The 24,174-nt window shown below is 49.2% G+C and overlaps 1 protein-coding gene across 1 annotated transcript; it reads left to right on the forward strand.

The window, feature by feature from the left end:
• INPP5K (inositol polyphosphate-5-phosphatase K) lies at window positions 1–23,895 on the forward strand. Its single transcript, XM_066263079.1, has 12 exons — window positions 1–302; window positions 2,025–2,132; window positions 2,467–2,575; window positions 7,495–7,611; window positions 7,938–8,113; window positions 8,676–8,787; window positions 9,444–9,553; window positions 20,653–20,839; window positions 21,706–21,843; window positions 22,076–22,159; window positions 22,297–22,401; window positions 22,593–23,895. Exons 1-12 carry the CDS (start codon window positions 250–252, stop codon window positions 22,650–22,652), a joined length of 1,359 nt encoding a protein of 452 aa, XP_066119176.1. The 5' UTR covers window positions 1–249; the 3' UTR covers window positions 22,653–23,895.
• Window positions 23,896–24,174: the final 279 nt, after the last annotated feature.

Consider the following 24,174-nt stretch of genomic DNA (forward strand, 5'->3'; position numbering starts at 1 on the left):
CCTTAAGCTCATCTCCTCTCAGCCTTTCACCTTTTCGCGCTTGTTGCAAGTACCGCCTCTTTCTCCGGGCTGCACCATCCAGAGTCCTCCGTGCCCAAGCCCCGCCTCTTACGGGCGCCGAGGCGTAGGACCAGAATCCGGAAGAAAAACAGTCAGGCGGGACTGCGCCGGCCGAGACCTGCTGTCAGAGGAGTGCTAAGCGGCCCAGGACCGACTGGGGCGAGTCGGCCGGGCGATCGCGTGGGGACGATGGCGACCGTGAACCCGTGTAAGCCGACCGAACCTAAAGACAGGAAGCTCAGGTGAGGAAGGCCCGCTCCGGGCTGGATCACTGCTTCCGACCCAGTCGGGGCTGCGGAACTGGGGTAGAACCAGACAGAGAGAAGGGACCAGGCGTACAGGACTGCTTCTAGTTTGGAGGCCCTCGCAAATTTTTCTAGTGTCAAGAGAGCTGTGTTAAGTCCGAGTCCCACGCCCCTTCCAAACTCGAGCCGCGGAGCTCGTTCCCACTTGGGCGCCCCAGGCAGATGCCCAGTTGACTTCTGGAGGAAGCAGCAGTGTTGGGCTGTTTGAAGTTAAAGACATAACAAAGCACTCTCCTCTCAGCTCTAGAGTGGAAATCTGTTATTAATTTTGATCAGCATTTACATCATGAGGTCTGCCTGATCTCGTCGTGACCTCCTAAACTCCAAAATCAGATTTATATAAGATCCTTTAGTGAAGTGGTACGGCCTGGTTTCATGCTTGCTCTTGAACAAGGAACAACGCTAATCACCAACTTAGTGCAAGTCACGACGCAAGGATTTGCCTCTAATCGTCGGACTTGAGAATTTGGGCCAGAAATCCCAACTCTTGCTCCCATTCACTTAGAAAAATCCCCTGGAAAAACAAGGAGCTTTGGAATAAAAGGGCTACCTTTCTTAATCCTCTGTTGGACAGCAGGGGGAGATCGTAAACAAACTAAGCACAGAATCTCTGAATGCACGGGAAGGTGTTTTTTTGTGTTGTTTTGTTGATGCTCACGGGAAGGGGCAGGAAGTTGCTATAAACCCGCCAAGAATTTCTTCAAGTTATGCTTTTTAGATTATAGACCTCTAAGAACAGGGTCTGGTGGAGAAGGGATGTTTTGGGATATCCTGCCACTTTCTAACCCTGTCCCATTCTAGATCTCTGGCTGCTGCAGGTCCTCTTCATGGTGTACCTAGGACTCACCCAAGGCTTTATGGCTGTGCTTGCTCTCCACAGAGCTTGTAGCCATTGCCTGCTCTGGACTCAGCACAGTCTGTGGCTTCCTTGGAGTGTTGCTCTAACTAATCAGTTGAGATGAGAGCTGCTGATCTAGTTCTGTTGCTTCCCTATGAAGCTCATATGAAACTGAGATGGAGGATGTTATCCAACTGATGACTTTTCCCAAAAAAAAGAGACTCTTGAGACAGATGTTGAGAAACCTGTTAGAATCTTCTCCTTAGGCTCTCTTAAATGCTGACAGAATTAGTTGTGCTCCAGGGATCATAGCCATAGGAATGAGTGAGGAAGGAAACATGGCATTATTACTGTTATTTTTGAAATTTCCCTGTCTTGTGGTGCTGAGGTCTCACAAGGTGAAAACTGAACCTGCAGTAGTATCTTTCTGATGGTCTTAGAAACTCTTGGGTTGAAGACTGAAAGTTGCTGACTGAGTCATAGATGATTGCTGCAGTGTGAATGGCTGGTGACATTAATAAATTCCTTACTATCCACCTCTTCCCTTCCCTGACCTCAAAACTTTGGGCCCACGTCAGCAGCACCAGTGCTGCCAGATGTGAGCAGCTGAGGGTCTGCATGAAGGAGCCAATCCAGGGTGGGCGTTTCCTGCTTCAGGGGACAAAGGTGAAGATGAAGTGCTTGTAGTTCAATGCCTCATGTTTTCCACTATGATTGCAGTGTATTGTGGTACAGTCATCAGCAGACCTACATCCTAAACATTACCTGGACAAGGTGTTATCCTCCTTCCTCCAAGACTTTACTTTTCATCCCTTCCACAGCATACATGTTGTGACATGGAATGTGGCCTCCGCAGCACCCTCTCTAGACCCCGATAATCTCCTTCAGCTGAACAACCAGAACCTGAATCTTGACATGTATATCATTGGGTAGGTGTCTGCAGGGGCCCTTCACCCATCCCTGTATCTGAGATCAGGTGAGCCTGACCAGTCCCGTGGTGTCCCCTGGGAAACATTGTAATCTGTCTTCCCTCACTGTGGTGTCTGAGGGCTAGGAGCTTTCAGCCTGCATCAGGGCCAGTCAGTGTCTCTTTTCCTGGCAAGAAAAGCAATGGCAAGGGATTGGTGACCAACAGCCAGGGAAGGCAGAGATCATAGCCATGAGAACCCAAGGCTTAAGAGTCAGCTAAGGGTAGTACTAAATGCCTGTGGCAGAGGCAGTACCCTCCAGGCCTGGGGGGAACCTCTGACCTCGGATGGGCAGTTTGCAGGAGATGAACTGTGGGATCATGAGCCTCCTTTCTGACACTGCCTTTGAAGACCCATGGAGCAGTTTCTTCATGGATGTGCTTTCCCCTCTCAGCTTCGTCAAGGTAACTTTCAAGTTCATGGGAAATTGGGAAATGTGTCTTACCTCTTGTCGCTAACCCCCAGTCTTTTTGTCTCCCATTTTGTCTCCCACTTGGCTCTCCTGTTGTTTCCCATTTATTTAAAGGCCTAAACCTCAGTTACACCTGGCTCCCTGGTGCCTTTCCAAGGTAGCTGGAGCTAAGCTGGGACCCCAAGGGTTAGTTTACACCTTGATATTTTTCAGGTTAGGAGAATTCCTTGAGGAGGTGCAGCAGGGCTCACTAATGCCTCAGAGCTTACCCCATCCCTAGGCAGTCTCTCCTCACGTATGTCACGTGCAGTCTCTGAGTATAAGAATAATTGCTACCATTTATCAAATTCTTACATGGCGTTAAGCATTAAAATATGTTCTTTATTACATTATTTTAAAAGCTTAACTCTCTTGAATGTGGATATTTTACAGATAAAACTAAGATTCAGAAGTTATACAGGCTCTCTGGGATTTGAATCTGAATAGATCTTGTAGTCTACCTAACTTTATTGCAATACTGGTGAACTCTAAGGCTGACAGGGGTCCCATGGCTAACCTGCTGGTATCAGAAGATGTCCTCTAATTATAGGGGTCATGCACCTCAAATTCTCCAGAGCCCAGAGGTTAGGAAAGGAGATAGGTGTGGAGAAAAGGGTTGTCAATCTGAAGGGCCAGTATTCTTTGGGGATTCTTTAGATCATAGGGGAATCCACAGAAAGGCTCTAAATTTTTTTTTTTTTTAGAGAGAGAAGTGGGGGTAATTAGGGGGAAGCATCAACTCATAGTAGTTGCTTGTCGTATGTGCCTTGACCAGGCAAGCCCAGGGTTTTGAACTGGTGACCTCAGTATTCCAGGTCAGTGCTTTATCCACTGTGCCACCACAGGTCAAGCAGGCTCTAAATTGCTGATCTTCACCTTTCTGCCTGGCATAATTGAGGGATGAAACACACTCCTGTTCAAAGCAACTAATGCAGTGCTTGAAAATACCGGAATTGCCCTGGTTTCTTCAGAATTAATTGTTACCCTAGTTTGCTTAAGAGTGCTAAGGCAGCTAGCTGACCTGTGGTGGCGCAGTGGGTAAAGCATCGACCTGGAACACTGAGGTCGCCGGTTCAAATCCCTGGGCTTGCCTGGTCAAGGCACATACAGGAAACAACTACTACTTGTAGATGCTTCCTGCTTCTCCTCCATCTTTTTCACTCTCCCGCTCTTTCTCTCTCTCTCTCTCTCTCCCTCCTCTATCCAAAAATCAATAAATAAAATCTAAAAGAAAAAAAGAATGCTAAGGCAAGGACTGTGACTCCTCCCAAGGAGGGCAGAGCCAGAAGGTGGGAATACATGACTTGGTCCTGCTACTGAGGCTAGAAAATGTCAGCCCCACGCCCTGGCTCCCTCCAGATCAAACTCAGGCCACTTCCTGCAGATAAGAAACTAGATCTCTCAGAGGGCAGAACCACTTCTCTCACCACCCCCTCCCTTCCCAAGACTGGAGGCTTCCTTGCACCTCAGCTAACTGGCAAGTGATTGGTAGAATGGAATTGAGTCAAGGAAATTAGCTCAGCTTGTGGCAGGGACACAATCCATTCTACCCCTGCTGCCTCCTGAGGGCCAGGCACCCAAAGCAGACGGCCCTCTTACCCCCAGCCAAGAATTGAAGTGAAGGGGTGAGTACTTGCAGCCTGTGACTTGGACAGGAGTAGGTTGAGATGCCTGAGGCTGCCTCTTTTGCAGGCTCCACTCCAGTCACCTCCTTTCTAGTCCTCAGCCCAGCCCACATCATTTCCTCTAAACTAGAACTTTCCCTACAAATCTCCTGCCTTTCTCCACAGCCACACCCTTTCTCCCCTTCTGAGACTTTCCTGCCCCCCCCATGTCCCTGCTCCTTCACAAAGTGGATTGATTGGCGCCTTTGTGGTGGAGCCCCAGTGGCCCAAATCAACTCTGCGTTAAAATTAAACATTTTGTTTTCTTTTTTAACTTATTGAAATGACACTGGTCAACAAAATTATATAGGTTTCAGGTGCACAACTCTGCAACACATCATCTGTACATTGCTCTGTGTGTTCACCCCCCCAAGTCCATCTCCAGCCATCAGCATTTATCCCCCATGCCCTTCTCCACCTCCCCCAACTCACCTTCCCCCCAGGAGCGACTTGAAACTCTTACTGAATCTTTATTCTTTCCCTTGAGAGTCAGTCTTTTATAGTACAGCCTTCCCCCTACTTTTATTATTATCCTGTGTACATGTGAAGGGTAGAAACCAAGGCTGGGGGTGGGGATGGTGGAGTTGTGGAGACAGTTGTAGCAACGACTGCCCAACCCTAGGTTCTCACACCTCCCTCAATCCTGGGTTTGGGGTTCCCCCTGCTTTGACTCTTTCACGGTGCCAGAGCTCCTGGCCTGCAGGATCAAGTTTCATAATTCCTGGAAGGCCCTAGTACACGCTCCCCACCCGGGGATTTCCTCCTTGGCCTCTGCACCTCATGCTCCGGAAACAGCTACTTGAGTGGTGGATGTAGACGGCCTGACACTGAGATGGAGGTTACTAGCTACATCCATTCTCATGCCCGCCCACCTCCATGGCCACAGACAGCAGGGGTTTTGGCAGTACTGTTCTTTGATGTTACCAGGCAGTTCTACTGTTCCTTAGTCTCCTTTAGCTTCAGTCCTTCATCTGAAAAACAGGGACAGTTGTTCCTCACACGGTTAGTGTAAAGATTAAATGTGATATGAAGCACTTTAGTAGATGTTAACTGTTCTCCTCAACCTGCGAACACATGTCCTCTGTACTCGCTGTCATCCCCTCTCCACTGCTTCTGTGAACTTCCAACTGCTCACCATCTATAGTAATTTCTCCTTTTCTTTTTAGTGAGAGAGAGAGGGATAGAGAGAGAGGGACAGACAGGAATGTAGAGAGATGAGAAGCATCAACTCATAGTTGCAGCACCTTAGTTGTTCATTGATTGCCTTCTCATATGTGCCTTGACTGGGGGCTACAGCAGAGCAAGTGACCCCTCGCTCAAGTCAGTGACTTTGGGTTTCAAGCCAGTGACCTTTGGGCTTAAGCCAGAGACCATGGGGTCATGTCTATGACCCCACACTGAAGCTGGTGAGCCCGTGCTCAACCTGGCAACCTTGGGGTTTCGAATCTGGGTCCTCAGTGTCCCAGGCTGACTATCTATTGTGCCACTGCCTGGTCAAGGTATAGTTATTTTCTTAATTTTTTTTTTCTCACTGAGCTATATAACATAGACAGAAAGTCACTGCACTGTTTGATGGATTTTTATGTGTATCTATATCCATGTTACTGCCAGTCTAGTCAAGAGTTAGAATATTTCCAGTACCCTAGAAACCTCTCTCATGTTCCTTCCCTGCATCTACTTTTAAAAATCCTTAAGCCCAGGCTCGTTAGCTCAATCAGTTAAGAGTGTCCTCCTGAAACAACAAGGTTGTGGGTTCGATCCCCAGTCAAGGCACACAGGAAGCAACCAAAAAATGCATGACTGAGTGTAACAACAAATGAATGCTTCCTTTATCCCTCCCCTCTCCCCTCCTTTCCTCTCTCTGTCTTTCTAAAAATTAATAAAAAGCCCTGTCCAGATAGCTCGGAGTGCAGAGGTTGCCAGTTAAAGTCCCCAGTCAGTGAACATGCAGGAGCAGCTCAATGTTCCTGTCTCTCTCTCTCTCTCTCTCTCTCTCTCTCTCCCTGCCTCTCTCTCTCTCTCAAAAAAGAAAAATTCGCCCTGGCTGGTTGGCTCAATGGTAGAGCATCGGCCTGGCGTGCGGGAGTCCTGGGTTTGATTCCCGGCCAGGGCACACAGGAGAAGCGCCCATCTGCTTCTCGACCCCTCCCCCCTCTCCTTCCTCTCTGTCTCTCTCTTCCCCTCCCGCAGCCAAGGCTCCATTGGAGCAAAGATGGCCCAGGCACTGAGGATGGCTCTGTGGCCTCTGCCTCAGGCTCTAGAATGGCTTTGATTGCAACAGAGCGACACCCCAGATGGGCAGAGCATCGCCCCTGGTGGGCGTGCTGGATGGATCCCGGTCGGGCGCATGCAGGAGTCTGTCTGACTGCCTCCCCATTTCCAACTTAAGCAAAAATACAAAAAATTTTAAAAAAAGAAAAATTCCTTAAAAATAATAGCTGCCAGTTAATGCTTCCAGTATCTATCTGATATATTCCTGCTCTGTCTATGAGATAATAGGCTGAGAGACTTGCCCAGTATCAAATCCTAAGGATCTGAGCTAGGATGTGAACCACATCTGGCTAAGTTCCAAGTCAGTACCCTTAGCCACTATCCTATACCCTATACAGCTGCATTCCTCTTTGAGGCCCTGGCCCACAGGGGGAGTGGCCTAAGAGTACCCAGAGGACTTCAGGAAGGCATCAGTGAGAGAAACACATAGGCATGCATGGGGCTGGGACTGAAGGGCCAGTGCCCTCCTGATGGCAGGGTGATGGCAGGGTGCCCTGGCAGCCTTGCCTTCTCTGGCCTCAAACCCCAGGTTCAGGAACAGAATCGAACTTGTTCGGCTCTCACAATGCATCACTTGGCAGCTAAAAGGAGTGAAACTCTGAGACTTGACTTGAGCCCACATAGACCCTGGAGGAGAGCATTTGTTTTTGTTTGTTTTTAAATATTTTATTTATTGACTTTAGAAAGGAGAAAGACAGAGAGGAAGGCAGGGGGAGGGGAGCAGAGCAGGAAGTATCAACTCTTCATTGCTTCTCGTATGTGCCTATGGCAAGCCCAGGGTTTCTAACCAGCGACCTCAGCGTTCCAGGTCAATGCTTTATCCACTGCACCACCACAGGTCAGGCTGGAGGAGGGTATTTATGTGGCACAGGGCCTGGTGGGACACACTCGATCTCTACAGGGAAATGAATGACCGTTGTTCTTCCCTGTTCTACAGGTCTCTTATGTCCGCATGCAGGGGCTCCTCTTACTGGTCTTTGCCAAATATCAGCATTTGCCCTTTATCCAGATTCTCTCTACTAAATCCACACCCACTGGCCTCTTCGGGTACTGGGTAAGGACTAAGTCTTGTCTGATCCGTGAGCCTCTTATCACTGGGCAGGGAAGGGCTGTGGGCTTTAGAGCTGGGAAATTGGAAAATGGAAAAAGGGATAAAATGAGCCTTGGCATTCTGGCCAGGCTAGAGCCCTGCATACGTACTCTCCTGCCTCCTGAGGCCTCAGGCTGTGTGAGCTGGGCTCTGTGGAGGGAGAGCTCGCCCTGGGAAGCCGAAAATCTGGCCCTGAGGGAGGAGAGACCATCTCCCCTCGGGCCTATGATGGGAAAGAGGTGTGTCCCACCCAGAGCAGCTTCCAACCCTCCTGCCCACTGTTCTACCAGGGGAACAAGGGAGGTGTCAACATCTGCCTGAAGCTTTATGGCTATTATGTCAGCATCATCAACTGCCACCTGCCCCCCCACGTGGCCAACAATGACCAGCGGCTGGAGCACTTTGACCGGATCCTGGAAATGCAGAATTTTGAGGGACTTGATGTCCCCAACATCCTGGACCACGAGTGAGCATTCCGTTACAAACTGCCACCCCTACGCGCTCTCCCTCAGCAGCTCGGCTAGCGTCCTCTGCCCAGTCACTGCTGTTGAGCCAGAGGCAGTTTGTGCTACTCTCCTACCCTCTCCCAGCCTCGTCCCTGACACCCCATCTGCTCTCTCATCCAGCTTTGTCTGCCTGAGGTCTGGGACCCCTTGCCTGGCCCCTCTGCCCTGCCTAGAAGCCCTAGACACTTCTGAACATCCCTGGTCAAGAATCCCAGGGTTCCTGAGGTCACCGAAAGGGCTGGTTCTCAGCCTTGCCTGGTGGCCAGTTGAAGGGAAGGGAGGGAAGGCTAGAACCTGTTTTGTATTTGCCTCTTTCCTGTTGGGACTGGTCTCTTCGGCTTAAACTATGGGGTAGGATCCATGAGAACAGTCCTGTGGGCCTATGCCTTGGTCATCACCTGGCCTCTCCCGCATCTGGCTTCTTACCTGCAGCCCCTGGAATGAGCAAGCCTGAGCCACCTGTTGCTCCTCCCGTCTCTGTCCTCATCACAAACCTCAGCCTGCCTTCTTTTCTTTCTGAAGCCTCATTGTCTGGTTTGGAGACATGAATTTTCGGATCGAGGACTTTGGGTTGCACTTTGTTCGTGAATCTGTAAAAAGTCAGAGCTACAGTGAGCTGTGGGAGAAGGATCAGGTATCAAGGGGTCATCCGAAGGGGTGCTGTGAGCCCATGGTGGAGGGAGGGCCAACATGAAATATGCGGAGCATTGCTCAAGTTCCCTAGTGCCTGTCCTCCTTTCCCAGTCCTGGAAGCCCTGTTCCCAACCAGGGAGGAGTCTAATAGGACTTTCCGCCCCGGGACGGGGCAGCCAGTCCTCGAGGAACCCAGGGTGTAGCTACTGGGTGTGCATTATCACAGGGAGCAAGAAGGGCTTTGGCTGCTGAGCACCAACCTTCTTGTATTCCTGTCGTGTTTCCCATCCCCAGGGTTGCTTGCCTCCTAGAGGAGGAGGTGCCACCCATTTGGGGAACCCTGCCTACCCCAGCCTCCTCTCTGGCACAGGTTTGCCAGTGGCTCCCAAACAGATGGAACTCAAAGCCTGGGTCTGTAGTCCAAGGATTGGGAAATGGCAGGCAGCTGCCTCCCCTGGCACTGTGGGGTAATGTTTGCAAAAGGAGTCGGCTCTTCTGGGGTGGGGTGGGGCGCTGGGGCTGCCACTGGGGCTGTGAGAAGTGAAGTGGCATTGCTTGACTCTGACCTCATCTTGATGGTTGACCCGTTAAATGGAGTGTGGTGCTGGGCCATGGGGTCAGGACCACTGGGAGATGGGACTGTGCCTTTCTCTGCAGCTCAGCATTGCCAAGAGATGCACCCCACTGCTCCGGGAGTTCCAGGAGGGCCCCCTGCTCTTCCCGCCCACCTACAAGTTTGATAAGAACTCCAACAACTATGACACCAGGTGAGGGGCTCCACCAGTAGCGAATTAGCCTATCTTGGATCTGGAATTAGCCTGTGAGGAGGAAATGAGGAGCCAGCAGGCCTGGGAAGTCAGGCTGCTGGCCCTCTTGGCAGTGGGAGCTGCCTCGGAATACAAGTGTTAGGGAAGCAGGAATAGTTCCAGCCATCACCTCATCACCTCTCAGGAGTGGCACCCCCACACACACACACACAGTGAGGTGCTGACTGTGGGAGCTGTCCCAAATTGCCCTCAGAGAAAGCAGGTGGGGATCCAGTGCTGGCAGGGACGGGAGGTGGGCAGTGAGGCACGCAGGGCCAGAGAACAAGTGGAGGCAGCTGATCGCTGACTTACCAGATGCTGCTTTTCAGCACTCTGGGAAACCCTGCCTCCATTCTCCAGGGCTCTCTGGTCCTCCCCAGATAGGGGCCTGGCTCAGCCATATACTGGTATTAAGTATCCCTGCCCTAACTGTGAGTGGGTCCAGTACTATTTAGGAAGGTGAAGTAGTAGTCATCAGTGGAGAATTTTATGGGGAAAAGTATAGAGACAGTACATCTAGTAGTTAGAAGCACAGCTCACACCTACGTGATCTTGGTATTTAAGGCTCAGTTTTGTCCTTAAAGTGGGGTGATAACAGTACCCACCTGGGTTCAGGATTGAATGAGACCTTGAATATGTATAGTGCCTGGCACCCAGTAAGCAGTGTGATAACTGCTATTATTTTTAGATTCATGTCTTTGGGTCTTAGTTTTACTGAAAACCTTTCTAAGAAGCTGAGAATGGCCAGGTAACCACCTAAACCTTGGGCTTAGGGAGAGGAGCAAAAGCAGCTCTGGTAAGAGGTCCATGGGCCCAACTTAGGGCAAGGAAAGATAAAAGAGAACCTTTTACATTATGGGGCTCTGGTTCACTTGGAACAGCTCCTTCATTTACTCCTATCAGGACTGTCTTCTGAGGGAGATAGGAGGTCCTCTAGGGCAACCCAGGCCTCTGGGACTTAGGGGGTGAATAGGTATCTCCACAGCCAGGCCAGGGAGAGGGCAAAACTGCTGGCCCAGTGCTAGCAGTGGCATGCAGAGCCACAGTGTTCCCGCCAAGGAGTGGGAAGGGAGTGAGCATCTCGGGAGTGTGGAGCAAGACGGAATGGAGTCATGGCCTGGGCAGTGCACACAAGAAGAGGCCATGAACACTGGAAACAGGGTTCAGCCAGGGCAATAGAGCAGGCCAGAAAGGAGGTAAGAGGGCAGTCTCCAGCTGGCCCCGGTCCACAGCTGTAGGGAGACTGCCTGCCAATCTCCCTAGCCATCCATTGAAAATGTGAGTCGTGGAAATTATAAGGCCTTGGTGGGACAGGCTGGGGACTTGGGGGCCTTGGCTGGGACCCTCCAGTTGACTTTATTTATTTATTTATTTATTTATTTTACAGTAGTCATAATTGGTTATTTGTATTTTATTTTATTTAGAAAATTAAATTTAGCAGGGTGACATTGATCAACAAGAGTACATAGGTTTCAGGTAAATGTTTCTACAGCATTTGAACTGTTGATAATGTCGTATAACCATCACCCAAAGTCAAATCATTTTCCGTCATCGTATATTTGTCCCTTTTTGCTTCCATATTTTATTTATTTATATTACACCTACCTTAGGAAAAAATTTGGGATAGTTTATATATTAGTTTTCTATTACTGCATAACTAATCAAGCCAAACATAGAGTCTTAAAACAGCTTGACTGTATTATCTGGCAGTTTCCCTGTTGATCAAGAGTCAGGGACTGTTTAGCTGGATCCTCTGCTTTCACAGGCTGCACTCGGGTGCTGGCTTGCGCTGATGCAGGTTGTTGACACAGTTCATTTCCTTGTGTGTGACTCTGGTCCTCATTTTCTTTTCTTTTTTTTTTTTGACAGAAAGTCAGAGAGAGGGACAGATAGGGACAGACAGGCAGGAAGGGAGAGAGATGAGAAGCATCAATTCTTCGTTGCAGCATCTTAGTTGTTCATTGACTGCTTTCTCATATGTGCCTTGACCGGGGCTCCAGCAGAGTAAGTGACCCTTTGCTCAAGCCAGCAACTTTGGGCTCAAGCCAGCGACCATGGGGGTCATGTCCATAATCCCATGGTCTAGTCAGCAACCCCATGCTCAAGCTAGTGAGCCCACACTCAAGCTGGATGAGCCCGTGCTCAACCCAGCGACTCTGAGTCTCAAACCGGGGTCCTCTGCGTCCCAGTCCAACACCCTATCCACTACACCACCACTTGGTCAGGCTTGTTTTCTTTCTTTTTTAAAAGATTTTATTTATTGCCTGACTGGGCAGTGGTTCAGTGGATAGAGCGTCAGACTGGGATACGGAGGACCCACGTTCAAGACCCTGAGGTCGCCAGCTTGAGCGTGGGCTCATCTGGTTTGTGGGTCATCTGGACCCAAGGTCGCTGGCTTGAGCAAGGGGTTACTTGGTCTGCTGTAGCCCCACGGTCAAGGCACATATGAGAAAGCAATCAATGAACAACTAAAGTGCCACAACGAAAAACTGATGATTGATGCTTCTCATCTCTCTGCGTTCCTGTCTGTCTGTCCCTATCTATCCCTCTGACTCTCGCTCTGTCTCTGAAAAAAAAAGAAAGAAAAAGACCCCCACCTTCTTTGAGGCTTACATTTGAAAAAAAAAGATTTTGTTTATTGATTTTAGAGAGAGGAGAGAGAGATACATAGAAAGGCCATAGGGGAGGAATGGGAAGCATCAACCCATAGTTGTTGCTTCTGGTATGTGTCTTGACCAGGCAAGCCCAAGGTTTCAAACCAATGACTTCAGTGTTCCAGGTCAAGGCTTTATCTGCTGCGCCACCACAGGTCAGGAGCCATTATCTTGCTAGCTGTTGGTTGGGACCATTCTCAGTCCCTAGGGGCTGCTCTCGTCTTCATAGGGAGTTCACAACCAAGCTGTCTGCTTTCTTCCTCCCCACCAATTGACTTTAAAACCTTTCTGTCATCAGGAAGAGAGCTGCTGATAGGGCATGTAGCCAGATGTCCCATTGCCCCATCCCCAGGTATGGAGGGAAACGAACAGGAAACCAGATGAAAGTTATTGCAAACATCTGGGTCTAGGCTGCAGTTGACAGGGACTAAGAATGGGTAGAGAGATTGAGAGATGTAAAGGACATCCCCAGGTGGCTTAGCTAATGATAGTGGAGCTGGGGCTCATACCTGTCTCTCCGGACGCTGGCTCACAGTGCTTTCCTCTACCCCACAGTACCTCCAAATTCACAGCTAGTTTTGCCAGCAGCAGCAAAAAAGGAGAAAAGGATCAGGACAGCAGAGTCTTGCTAAGGAGGAGGCAGATACTTATTTCCACATCATAGATACAGTCCACATTGTGGTCGACATTACTGAGCACTTTTTATTGCCAGGCATTGTGCATAGGGCTTTGCCTACATCCCTTAATTCGTACCGTGTCCTTATTAGGCACTGTTGTTACTGACTTTTTACAAATAAGGAAACTGAGTCTTGGAATATCTAAGTAGGATAGTAACAATAAGTGATCAAGTAAGAATTTGAACTTGAGTCTGTAAGTCTGAGTGACTAGGAACAGGGGATGGGAGGACATCATAACTAAAAAATTGCTAGTTGGGGCCAGGGTCCAGAGGCAACTGGAAGTTCCTGCAGTGGCCAGGGCCTGCACACATAGGGAGCTGAGAAAGTCCTACCTATTCAAACCGGTGTTCATCCCTGAAAACCAGTTCAGACACCATCTGTACTAGAAAGTCTTCCCTGACCCACTCTTCCTCGTCTCACAGAGTTCTCTCTTGCCCTTATACTGCCACAGCCTTATACACACCATACTTTCCATTCTGCTTTTAGGACACAGTGTGCCTTTCTTTCTGTACTGTGAATGCCCAGAACTCAAAGATAGGATCTGGCCTGACCAGGCAGTAGCGCATTGGATAGAGCGTCGGACTGGGATGCGGAGGACCCAGGTTCGAGACCCCAGGGTCTCCAGCTTGAGTGTGGGCTCATCTGGTTTGAGCAAAGCTCACCAGCTTGGACTCAAGGTTACTGGCTCAAGAAAGGGGTTACTTGGTCTGCTGTAGCCTCACAGTCAAGGCACTTATGAGAAAATCAATGAACAACTAAGGAGTCCCAATGAAAAACTGATGATTGATGCTTCTTATCTCTCTGCGTTCCTGTCTGTCTGTCCCTGTCTGTCCCTCTTTCTGAATCTTTCTGTCTCTGTAAAAAAAAGAAAGTTGATGCTTCCTGCTCCTTCTCCCTTCTCTCTCTCTCCTAACTAAAATGAATTTTAAAAAATCTTAAAAAAAAAAAAAAGATGGGATCTGATTTATGACCATTCCAGGGATGTATTATAGTGCCGGGTATATGTTTAGATGGAGAGCCTGAAAGGCCCAAAGGAAAAGATTCAATATTTAAGGAGCAACCAGTCTAGTAGAGGGACCCACCCATAGCAAGAGATCCAGATAAACACTATCAAGTCCAGGAGTTGGCAGATCGAAGTTTCCAGAACTCTATGTGGAAGTGTCAAAGGAGGTTGAAGAGAATGTGAGGGGAGCAGCTGAAGCCAGGAGGAGTCAACCAGAGTTGTCAAGAAGGCAGCAGAGTTTTGCCGAAAGAAGGGCAGGCATTCCAATCATTCAGCAGCACTGATGAGAAGAATCTTGAGTGGAGCCTGGCCCTGCTGTACAGAGTAACTGAGCAAGTTGAGTGCAGGGCATGGGAGGCAGCTCTGCCCAGCCACAGCAGTGACCGGAGCCAAGATGTAATGAGAACCGAGGTCAGCTCCATTACAGCGGAGGGTGAAAGGGCTGAGGGCGGGAAATCCTGTTAAAGTCAGGGATTGCAGTGGCGTTTTGTTACATGAACCCAGTCAACCTTTCTGCTAGGCAATGAGCAGAGGCTCTTGTGATCAGTCTAGACAACACTAGTGTCCAGAGTTCAGTGCGACACTTAGAAGCCATCTACAGGGAGCTGGAGTGAAAAGTGCTTTTAGACCCCAAAATGGAACATAACCCTACTTTTGGGTCAGTAAATTGGCTCAGTTTTCTAGGTTCTTTTTTTTTTTTAGGTTCTTTTTTATATATATATACACATAATACACATATATATTAGACTTTATTCATTTTAGAGAGAGAGAGAAAAGGGGGAAGAACAGGAAGCATCAACTCCCATATGTACCTTGACCGGGCAAGCTCAGGGTTTCAGAGCAACGACCTCAGCCTTCCAGGTCAATGCTTTAGGACTGCACCACCACGGGTCAGGCGCAGTTTAGGTTCTTAAACCAAGAGAATCCTGCAGAGCTAACTACTTGGTTTTAGTTTTTTGAAAGTAAAGACATACTAATCTCCAGGAACAATTCTTATATTTAGTCATGGCCATTCAGCCAGAAAGCATTAGTAAGGTCTGGTTCAGGTAACGCACGCTGTAGGACAGTTCTGGCAGCTGTGAATTGGCCACAATTAGCCAACCTGAAGGAGACCATAGAGGGCAGTAGAAGGGACACAGACTTTTTAGTCAGCAGACCTGGGCAAGCATCCAGCTTCCACCTGGACAAGGTGACCTTTCTGAACTTCAGTGTCCTGTAGTAGAAAAATGTAATCTGTAACATTCTTCCAGTGTTGGAAGGATTAGAACAGTCTGTGAAACCTGTCACAGTGCCCAATGCATAGAAGGACCTATATTTCACTGTATTCTTACTAGAAATGAAGAACTGCGGGGATATATGTAATATTTGATTCGTACACTTATTTTGCTTATTTGTTACTTGTCTTTTGTTTGTCAAACAAGCTCCTTGAGGACCTTGCCAATCTCATTTATCAGATTCCCCAGTTGGCCTGACATATAATAGGGACTCAGTAAACTTCATTGAAAGAATGAGTGCTACAAGTGGCCAGGGATGAGCCTGGACCAGGCCATGGACAAGTAGAAAAGAGGGATAGGCTGAGAGGTACTGAGGAGGGAAGAGAGACAGGCTATGGCCAGCCTTGGAAGGATTCTGACATGACAGCAGTCTGGGCTCTTAGCTATGAGAGAATTTGGGGAGGGGAAATACTTTGAAAGGGAGAGTGGTATATTCTTGAGGTTCATGACCAAGTTTTAAGCATTGTTAGGCGCTGAATATTCAGACTCAGTGTCTGTAGTCTCTGGGACGGAAATACCACATTTTAATGTTCTCTGAACACTCCTCAGGAAGAGTGAACAGCTGAAACAATCCAAGGAGGCCCAAGCAGATGTGGTTTAGCCAGTTACCACTTCTGGACCACTCCCTTGGCATGCCTTAATTTATTTAACCTTCACAAAGGCTCTTTGAAGTTAGTACTATTATCAATCCATCTTAGAGTTGAAGAAAGCAAGGCTTGGAGTGATGAAGTCATTTGTCCAAGGGCATGTAGCCTGTTTATCTTTAAAACTAGATTACTGGTTTATTATAAAAGGACATAACTCTAGAACAGACAAGTGGAAGAGACGTACAGGGCAGGGGAAGGGGGAAGAGCCAGGAGCTTTCATGCCCTCTCCAGGCCAGCCACTCTCCCCAGTCGCCATGTGCTCACCAGCCCAGAACCACATGGCTCTTAAAGAACAGAGCAGAGCCTGACCAGGCAGTGGCGCAGTGGATAGAGCGTCGGACTGGGATGCGGAGGACCCAAGTTCGAGACACAGAGGTCGCCAGCTTGAGCGCGGGCTCATCTGGTTTGAGCAAAAGCTCACCAGCTTGGACCCAAGGTCATTGGCTCCAGCAAGGGGTTACTCAGTCTGCTGAAGGCCCGCGGTCAAGGCACGTATGAGAAAGCAATCAATGAACAACTAAGGTGTTGCAATGCGCAATGAAAAACTAATGATTGATGCTTCTCATCTCTCCGTTCCTGTCTGTCTGTCCCTGTCTATCCCTCTCTCTGACTCACTCTCTGTCTCTGTAAAAGATAAATAAATAAAATTAAAAAAAAAAAAAGAACAGAGCAGAACCTTCCCCCAGCAGGTCTCTGATTCTAGAGTTGGAGTTCACCATGAAGACATCATTCTGTACCCTGGCCAGGAAGCTCAGTTGGTTAGAGCATTGTCCTGATATGGCAAGGTTGCGGGTTCGATTCCTGGCCAGAGCACATACAAGAGTCAACCAGTGAATGCATAAATGAGTGGAAGAGCAAATCAATGTTTCTCTCTCTCTCAAATTAAAATATTTTTAATGTTTATTTCATTGATTTTTTAGAGAGAGAAGATAGGAGAGAGGGAGAGAGAGACAGTAACATTGATTGTATGTGCCCGTACCAGGGATAGAACCAGTAACCTCTGTGCTTCGGGATGATGCTCTAACCTACTGAGCTATCTATCTGGTCAGGGCTCAAATCAAATTTTAAAAACATTTTTTAGTCTGACCAGGTGGTGGCACAGTGGATAGAGCATCGGCCTGGGACAAAGACGACCCAGGTTCGAAGCCCCGAGGTCACCAGCTTGAGCGCACGCTCATGTGGCTTGAGGACAGGCTCACCAGCTGAGTGCTGGCTCACTGGCTTGGCTGGAGCCCCCAGGTCAAAGCATATATGAGGAAGCAATCAATGAACAACTAATATGCAGCAATGAAGAATGATGCTTCTATTGCCCGACCTGTGATGGCACAGTGGATAAAGCATTGACTTGAAACGCTGAGGTCGGTGGTTTGAAACCCCGGGCTTGCTTGGTCAAGGCACATATGGGAGTTGATGCTTTCTGCTACTCCCCCCTTCTCTCTCTCTCTTCTCTCTCCAAAAATGAATAAATTAATTTTAAAAAGGGGGTATTGGGGTATTCTCTGTGAAAAAGGGTGTTCCAGGCAGCAGAAACTTATAGAGTTAAGGTCCTGAGGCTTGAGAGAATATCCAGAGTGAGGTGAGTCTGGGGCAGCGGTGAGAGCTAAAAGCAGGGGCATCAGACTCCTGAGCACCGAGAAAGCTGTACTTGGGGACTTAAGCTGTATTCTCGAGGCATTGAAACTTCTTAAAAATTTTAAAAGTAGGAAGTTATCTGACTCACCCAACCAGGCTTTACTACTCAATGGTTCATTCAAAATCAAGGGGGAGTAACCCAGAAATATCAACTATTCCCCCACCCCATTGCAGGACTCAAGGTCTTCATTTGGAGGGTGGGGCCTGGGTGCCCAGCATATCTTTTTTTTTTTTTTTTATTGATTTTTTAATTGATTTTTAGAGAGAGGGGAGAGAGAGAGAAGGGGGAGGAGCAGGAAGCATCAACTCCCATATGTGCCTTGACCAGGCAAGCCCAGGGTTTCGAACCGGCAACCTCAGTGTTCCAGGTCGACGCTTTATCCCACTGCGCCACCACAGGTCAGGCCCTTTTTTTTTTTTTTTTAACAGAGACAGAGAATCAGAGAGAAGGACAGATAGGGACAGACAGACAGACAGGAACGGAGAGAGATGAGAAGCATCAATCATCAGTTTCTCGTTGTGACACCTTAGTTGTTCATTGATTGCTTTCTCATAGGTGCCTTGACCGCGGGCCCTCAGCAGAGCGAGTAATCCCTTGCTCTAGCCAGAGACCTTGGGTCCAAGCTGGTGAGCTTTGCTCAAACCAGATGAGCCAACGCTCAAGCTGGCGACCTTGGAGTCTCGAACCTGGGTCCTCTACATCCCAGTCTGACGCTCTATCCACTGTGCCACCGCCTGGTCAGGCGCCCAGCATATCTTAAAACCCAGTAGCTGCTTGAGAGAGCTGGGTTAGGAGTCAGAGACTTGCCTATCTTGGGCAGCAGTTACCTAGGGGAGGAAAACACTTGCTTCTGTGTTGCAGGTCTCTCTCATGCACCTCAGGAAAACTGGTAAGGGAAGAACAGGTGGGAGGCCTCTCAGCTGACTCCTGAGAACAAAGAACCATAATAGTTAGTGTCTACAGAGAGCTTATACCAAGCACTGTGCTAAACATTTTTTGTGCTTTATCTCATTTAATCATCTCAGCAACCCTATGAGTTAACTACTGTTAACCTTCTGCAATTTACAGATGAGGAAGCTTGCAGCCTAAGCGGGGTTTCAGGTGATTTAGACTGTGGTCATGCTGCCTGGCCTTGAGTCCTGGCTCCACCACTCTAGCTATGTGACTTTGCATATGTTACTTCCCTTCTGAGACTCAATCTGTCCACCCATAAAGAGTGAAATAAACATTACTGATCAAAGACATTTAGTGAGCATTCCCTAAATGCTTCCCTTTCCTTTCTGAAGGTTGTACCTCTAGTAAGGGAGAAGCCAAATTCCAGCTCAGGAGCTACCTCCAAAACCCAAACCTTCGCTTCTTCGATCTACTGCTGCTTTTGTTCAAGAAATAAGAAAAGCTTTGAAATGGAATGTTTCTGAGTCATAATTTGATTCATAAAAATGTAGAATAGCCTGACCAGGCAGTGGATAGAGCATTGGACTGGGATGAGGAAGGACTCAGGTTCAAGACCCCGAGGTCTCCAGCTTAAGCACGGGCTCATCTGGTTTGAGCAAAAGTTCACCAGCTTGGACCCAAGGTCACTGGCTTGAGCAAGGGGTTACTTGGCCTGCTGAAGGCCCGTGGTCAAGGCACATATGAGAGAACAATCAATGAACAACTAAGGCAGGGGTCTCAAACTCAACTCAGCATGTGGGCCGCAGAGCAAGATCACAGCCGTTCGGCGGGCCACACTATGTCTACAAAAGGCAACTGTTACGCAACACTTTTCTCACTGCAGTTGAAAACAAAAAAAAAAATCAGTACAACAAGCACAATCGTACATGCAGTTTACTCAGTGTCACAAAACGACCAGAAACTGTAGTTCGCATCACAACTGCTGTTAACTAAGCTAATATCTAGCTAGGATGCTAGAGAAATGAAAAATACAAGTAGGCCCCTAGGCTTACTTAATTTTATCCAAAATATTTTGAACTTCGTGGATTAGTCTGCGGGCCGCACAAAATTGTTCGGCGGGCCGCATGCGGCCCGTGGGCCGCGAGTTCGAGACCCCTGAACTAAGGTGTCGCAACGAAAAACTGATGATTGATGCTTCTCATCTCTCTCCGTTCCTGTCTGTCTGACCCTACCTATCCCTCTCTCTGACTCTCTCTCTGTCCTTGTAAAAAGATTAAATAAATAAATAAATACCAAAAAAAAAAACATTTAAAAAAATGTAGAATAGACTGAAGGTCCTTGGCTGAGTCTGAGAAAGGCCAACATACTTTTGACTTTTTTTTTTTAAGATTTTTATTGATTTTAGAAAGAGAAGGGAACCTGACCTGTGGTGACACAGTAGATAAAGCGTCAACCTGGAAGGCTGAGGTCTGTTTTGAAACCCTGGGCTTGTCTGGTCAAGGCACATATGGGAGTTGATGCTTCCTGCTCCTACCCCCCTTCTCTCTCTTTCTCTTTTTTCTCTAAAATGAATAAATAAGATCTTAAAAAGAGAGAGAGAGAGAGAAAGGTGGGAGGGGGGTACAGGAAGCATCAACTTGTTGCTTCTCGTATGTGCCTTGACCAGCGACCTCAGCATTCCAGGTCAATGCTTTATCCACTGTGCCAACACAGGTCACTTTTTTTTTTTTTTTCCTGAAGCTGGAAACAGGAAGAGACAGACAGACTCCCGCATGCGCCCGACCGGGATCCACCCGGCACGCCCACCAGGGGCGATGCTCTGCCCCTGGGGGGGGGGATTGCTCTACCAGGACCAGAGCCACTCTAGCGCCTGGGGCAGAGGCCAAGGAGCCATCCCCAGCGCCCAGGCCATCTTTGCTCCAATGGAGCCTTGGCTGCGGGAGGGGAAGAGAGAGACAGAGAGGAAGGAGGGGGTGGGGGTGGAGAAGCAAATGGGCGCTTCTCCTATGTGCCCTGGCCGGGAATCGAACCCTGGTCCCCCGCGCATGCCAGGCCGACGCTCTACCGCTGAGCCAACCGGCCAGGGCCAACACAGGTCACTTTTGATTCTGTTGGGTACCCTCCTTCTTACTGCCAGGCCGTGCTTCAGCTCTGGCCCAAGGGGCTCATGATTGCTGATAGACCCTGGTATTAGGGGCACCAGCAAGCTCATGGAGAGCTACTGCTCTCCAGCCAGTGCTTTCTTCTCTCCCCATTCTTCCTCTTCTGCCATTCCCAGTGAGAAAAAACGCAAGCCTGCATGGACCGACCGTATCCTGTGGAGGTTGAAGCGACAGCCCCACCCTGGCTCCTGCACTCCCAAGCTGCCAGCCCCCCACTTCTCTCTGTCTCTGAGGAGCTACATCAGCCACATGATGTACACCATCAGTGACCATAAGCCTGTCACCGGCACCTTTGACTTGGAGGTGAACTCCTGGGCTGCTCTGCACCTGGCAGAGGAACCGCCATGCTGGGCCAGGTCCCCAAACCCTCCAGTCCTGGATTCTAATATCAACATATCCCCCAGGGGAGACCTTTAGGAGGACATGATTGCCTTTCCTTCCAGGTCAGGTATCGCAGCTCTTCTTAGGAGCTGTTGATGGCTCTGCCCTTCAAAAACCTGTTCAGACCCTCTGTGAATAGGTTTCCATTTCCTCTTGGTACTGTCCCTGGGGGACGAGTTCCATTATGCTTATTACCTATGTGAAGGAGGACTTCCTTTAATTTGTACTGAACCTATCTGCATCAGGTTGCAGTCCTTGTATTTTACCATCTAATGACCCAGTCGGTGTTAACCTTGGGGCTGCGGCTGCCTCAGCCTTCTGTTTTTCATACTGGTTTGTCTGTATACCTACTATTCGTTCCTTTCACTTGCCTATCGCTGTTCTTATCACAGGTACCCTTCCCCTGAAAACTGAATTTTGGTCTTTGGGTCAAGAACCTTGGAGGCATGAGAACAGTCCTGGCTCCTTAAACCTGTTGGCAATTCCTCCATCTCCCCCACCTTCACCCCTTAGCACTGGGCTCTCTGCTTGGTTACCCATCCAGCCCTCAGCCCTGTCCTTCCTGCCCGGGCCAGCACTCCTGACAAGCCTTTGGTCCTCTCTCTTTCCAGCTGGGCAGTCAAGGTCTGCTACTTTCTCAGGGCAGCCTAGCATTTTGTGCCTACCGTCCTGGGGCCCCTCCTCCCCCCTCTGACCCTTTCTTGTTGGAAGTGCACAGTAAGAACATTTATCTCTGGGAAAGGAATGATGCTATGAGTGTTCAACCCCTTTTCCATCCCTGTGTGTAGCTGAAGCCATTGGTATCTGCCCCACTGATCACCCTAATGCCAGAGGGCCTGTGGACCATGGAGAATGACATGCTGATCAGCTACTTCTTGACCCCCAACTTCCCCAGCAGCTCCTGGGACTGGATTGGACTATACAAGGTGATGTGATGGGCGAGGCAGGGAGTCTGGCAGCCATACTCCTCTGGTTTATCTATCCTGAGGGCTCACAGAAGCTGGACACAGAGACTAAAGAGTTCATTTAGGGGCTGGCAGTGAAGGGGAGGGCATACAGTATGACAGCCAAACCTAGGAATGAAGCCATCCTCTCCTTAGGATGCCATAGGGCCTGTGTCTTCCCAGACCACTAACCACCCAATCTCCCCTCCTGCAGGTGGGGTTTCGCCACATTAATGACTACGTGTGCTATGTCTGGGTCGGGGACAACCAGGTCTCCTTCAGCGATGAACTGAACCAGGTAACTGTCCCCTTTCCTGAGATAGATATTCCACATCTCCAACAGGTGGGCTTGCCTGCTGGATAACTTGTCACTAAGAGCTGGGTGGGACCCAGGGCTGTGGAGCTGACCCCGTTTCTGCCCATCCTCCCCTCCAGGTTTACATCAACATCAGTGATATTCCTGAGACTGCGGATCACTTTCTCCTCTGTTATTATAGCAACAGTCTACGTTCCATAGTGGGGATAAGCAATCCTTTCAAGGTAAAGTGGTGGGGGAAGGGAAGGGTACACAGAGGACTTGAGCTTGAGCCCCTCATCCATTCCCCCAGGCCACAGACCTAGCAGCCAACCCATACCTGGCTCTGCAGCAGTTGGAGAAGGGCAGCGATGGAACAGTGCGGAGGAAAACCTGCCCTTTCCCCTTCTGCTCACTGCCTGTTTTATCCTCGCAGATCCAGGCTTGTGCCTTCTTGGAGGAGGACCTACTGGGTGAAGCCCAACCACAGATCTGAGCCTACATGAGGGGGAATCCAGAGCGGAGGCCAGAGCTGACAGCCAGCTCTGCTCACCACTTCCAGGAGCGCTGGGGGCCTGGCCCAGCCCCGAGAAGGCAGCAATTATCCTTCATCTCCCAAGGGGAGTTCTAGCCACACTCCTTTGCTCTCTCCAGTCCACATCTCTGGAATTAGCCATTTAAATACAGGTTTTTGCTGCTGAGATGTGAGTGAAACCAGCTAGTTTGTCAACAGTAAAGACCTGGGGACAATCCACCGGATGTGGGAAGGCTCCTCAGCCTACATCTCATTTCTTGATTTTACCCCTCCACACTTCTAGTCCTGCCCAAGCAGGCCTGCCAGGCACATGCCCCATCTGGCACAGGCCTGCATTCCTGTCACACCATCCTGGCCTCAGGCTGCCTAGGAGGGGGAGATGCTCACATTTGTACAGATTGGTTGATGCAAGCTGCTCTGGGTTCCAGGACTTGGCGTCTCATTTCCTGTCCCCCTGCGGGATGGGAAGAAGGTCTTGGATCCTTTCTTTGAGCAGAAGGAGTATGACTGAGTAGGAAGGTAGGAAGGATGGAGGGGCCCCTTTACAGAGGCTTTTATGTAGGGGTTGGGGGTAGGTTGAGTGTCCTGCCTGCGCCCCACTGGCCCCGTGGAGTGTTACCCAGGAAGTTTCAGTACCTGAGCAGAGAATCGGGACCCAGGTTCACTTCTGCTGGTGGATTATGCCCACAGCCTGCCACCTTGTAATGGTTTGGTAGGTGGTGGAGGAGCTGTGGCCACAGACTTCTGCAGGGTGGTCTTTGCCCAGTTGAGCTCATCTGCCCCTACCTTTGCCTGCAGTTATTGGCCAGAAACTTGCCCTCTCTCTAGACTGCTCTGGAACCTAGAACTGGGGCTAGCAGAGAGGAAGGCTGGAATCAAGAAATTCTGGAGAATCTGGGCCTGTGAGGATATTCAGAGCATTCTCCAAGTGCTGTGTGGACGTGGCTGTCTACTTCTACCACTTGCCTCCAGCCACAGGTGACTCAACAGTCCTTCCAGGAAAAGACACCTCAGGGAGCCTGCTCTGTGACTGTCACACTAGTCCTACAACCTGAAATTCAGGAACACTCCATTTGCTGTGTGTTCCATATTCTACCCTGGGAGCTGTGTACCATTAAGAACTGTCCTCCTGGCTTCTAGCAGGCCTTGATGGTCTGTGTTCTGTTTGTTACATTGGGGGATAATTAGAAATGTGGCTTTTACACTTGTGTGTGACTCCTTCATGATAGTGGGAAGGGGTATGGGGATGGGCCCTTGCTAGACTCTAGATCCAGACTAGACTGTCTGAGAGTGACAGATGTTGCCCAGGTAGAAATGGAATGAGGGTCTGAAATAGTGGCCCTCTGTCTCCCTCGTCCACTTGAGGCATACTGTTGGGTACTTAATTTACTCTGCTGCTAAGTAGGATGGCTTTCTTAGAACTGATAACTCAGAAAGGCTCTTAATTTGCTCTCACTGGTTCACCCCTCCTCACCTGCCACTC

This window comes from Saccopteryx bilineata, chromosome 2 (assembly GCF_036850765.1).
Source record: "Saccopteryx bilineata isolate mSacBil1 chromosome 2, mSacBil1_pri_phased_curated, whole genome shotgun sequence".
NCBI classification, from domain to species: Eukaryota; Metazoa; Chordata; class Mammalia; order Chiroptera; family Emballonuridae; genus Saccopteryx; species Saccopteryx bilineata.

Excerpts from the sequence above, each read along its gene's own strand:
- INPP5K (XM_066263079.1), top strand. The coding sequence starts at position 250 with ATGGCGACCGTGAACCCGTGTAAGCCGACCGAACCTAAAGACAGGAAG. Across the intron at positions 303-2,024 it reads CCTAAAGACAGGAAGCTCAG|CATACATGTTGTGACATGGA; the intron begins GTGAGGAAGGCC and ends TCCCTTCCACAG. Across the intron at positions 9,554-20,652 it reads TCCAACAACTATGACACCAG|TGAGAAAAAACGCAAGCCTG; the intron begins GTGAGGGGCTCC and ends TGCCATTCCCAG.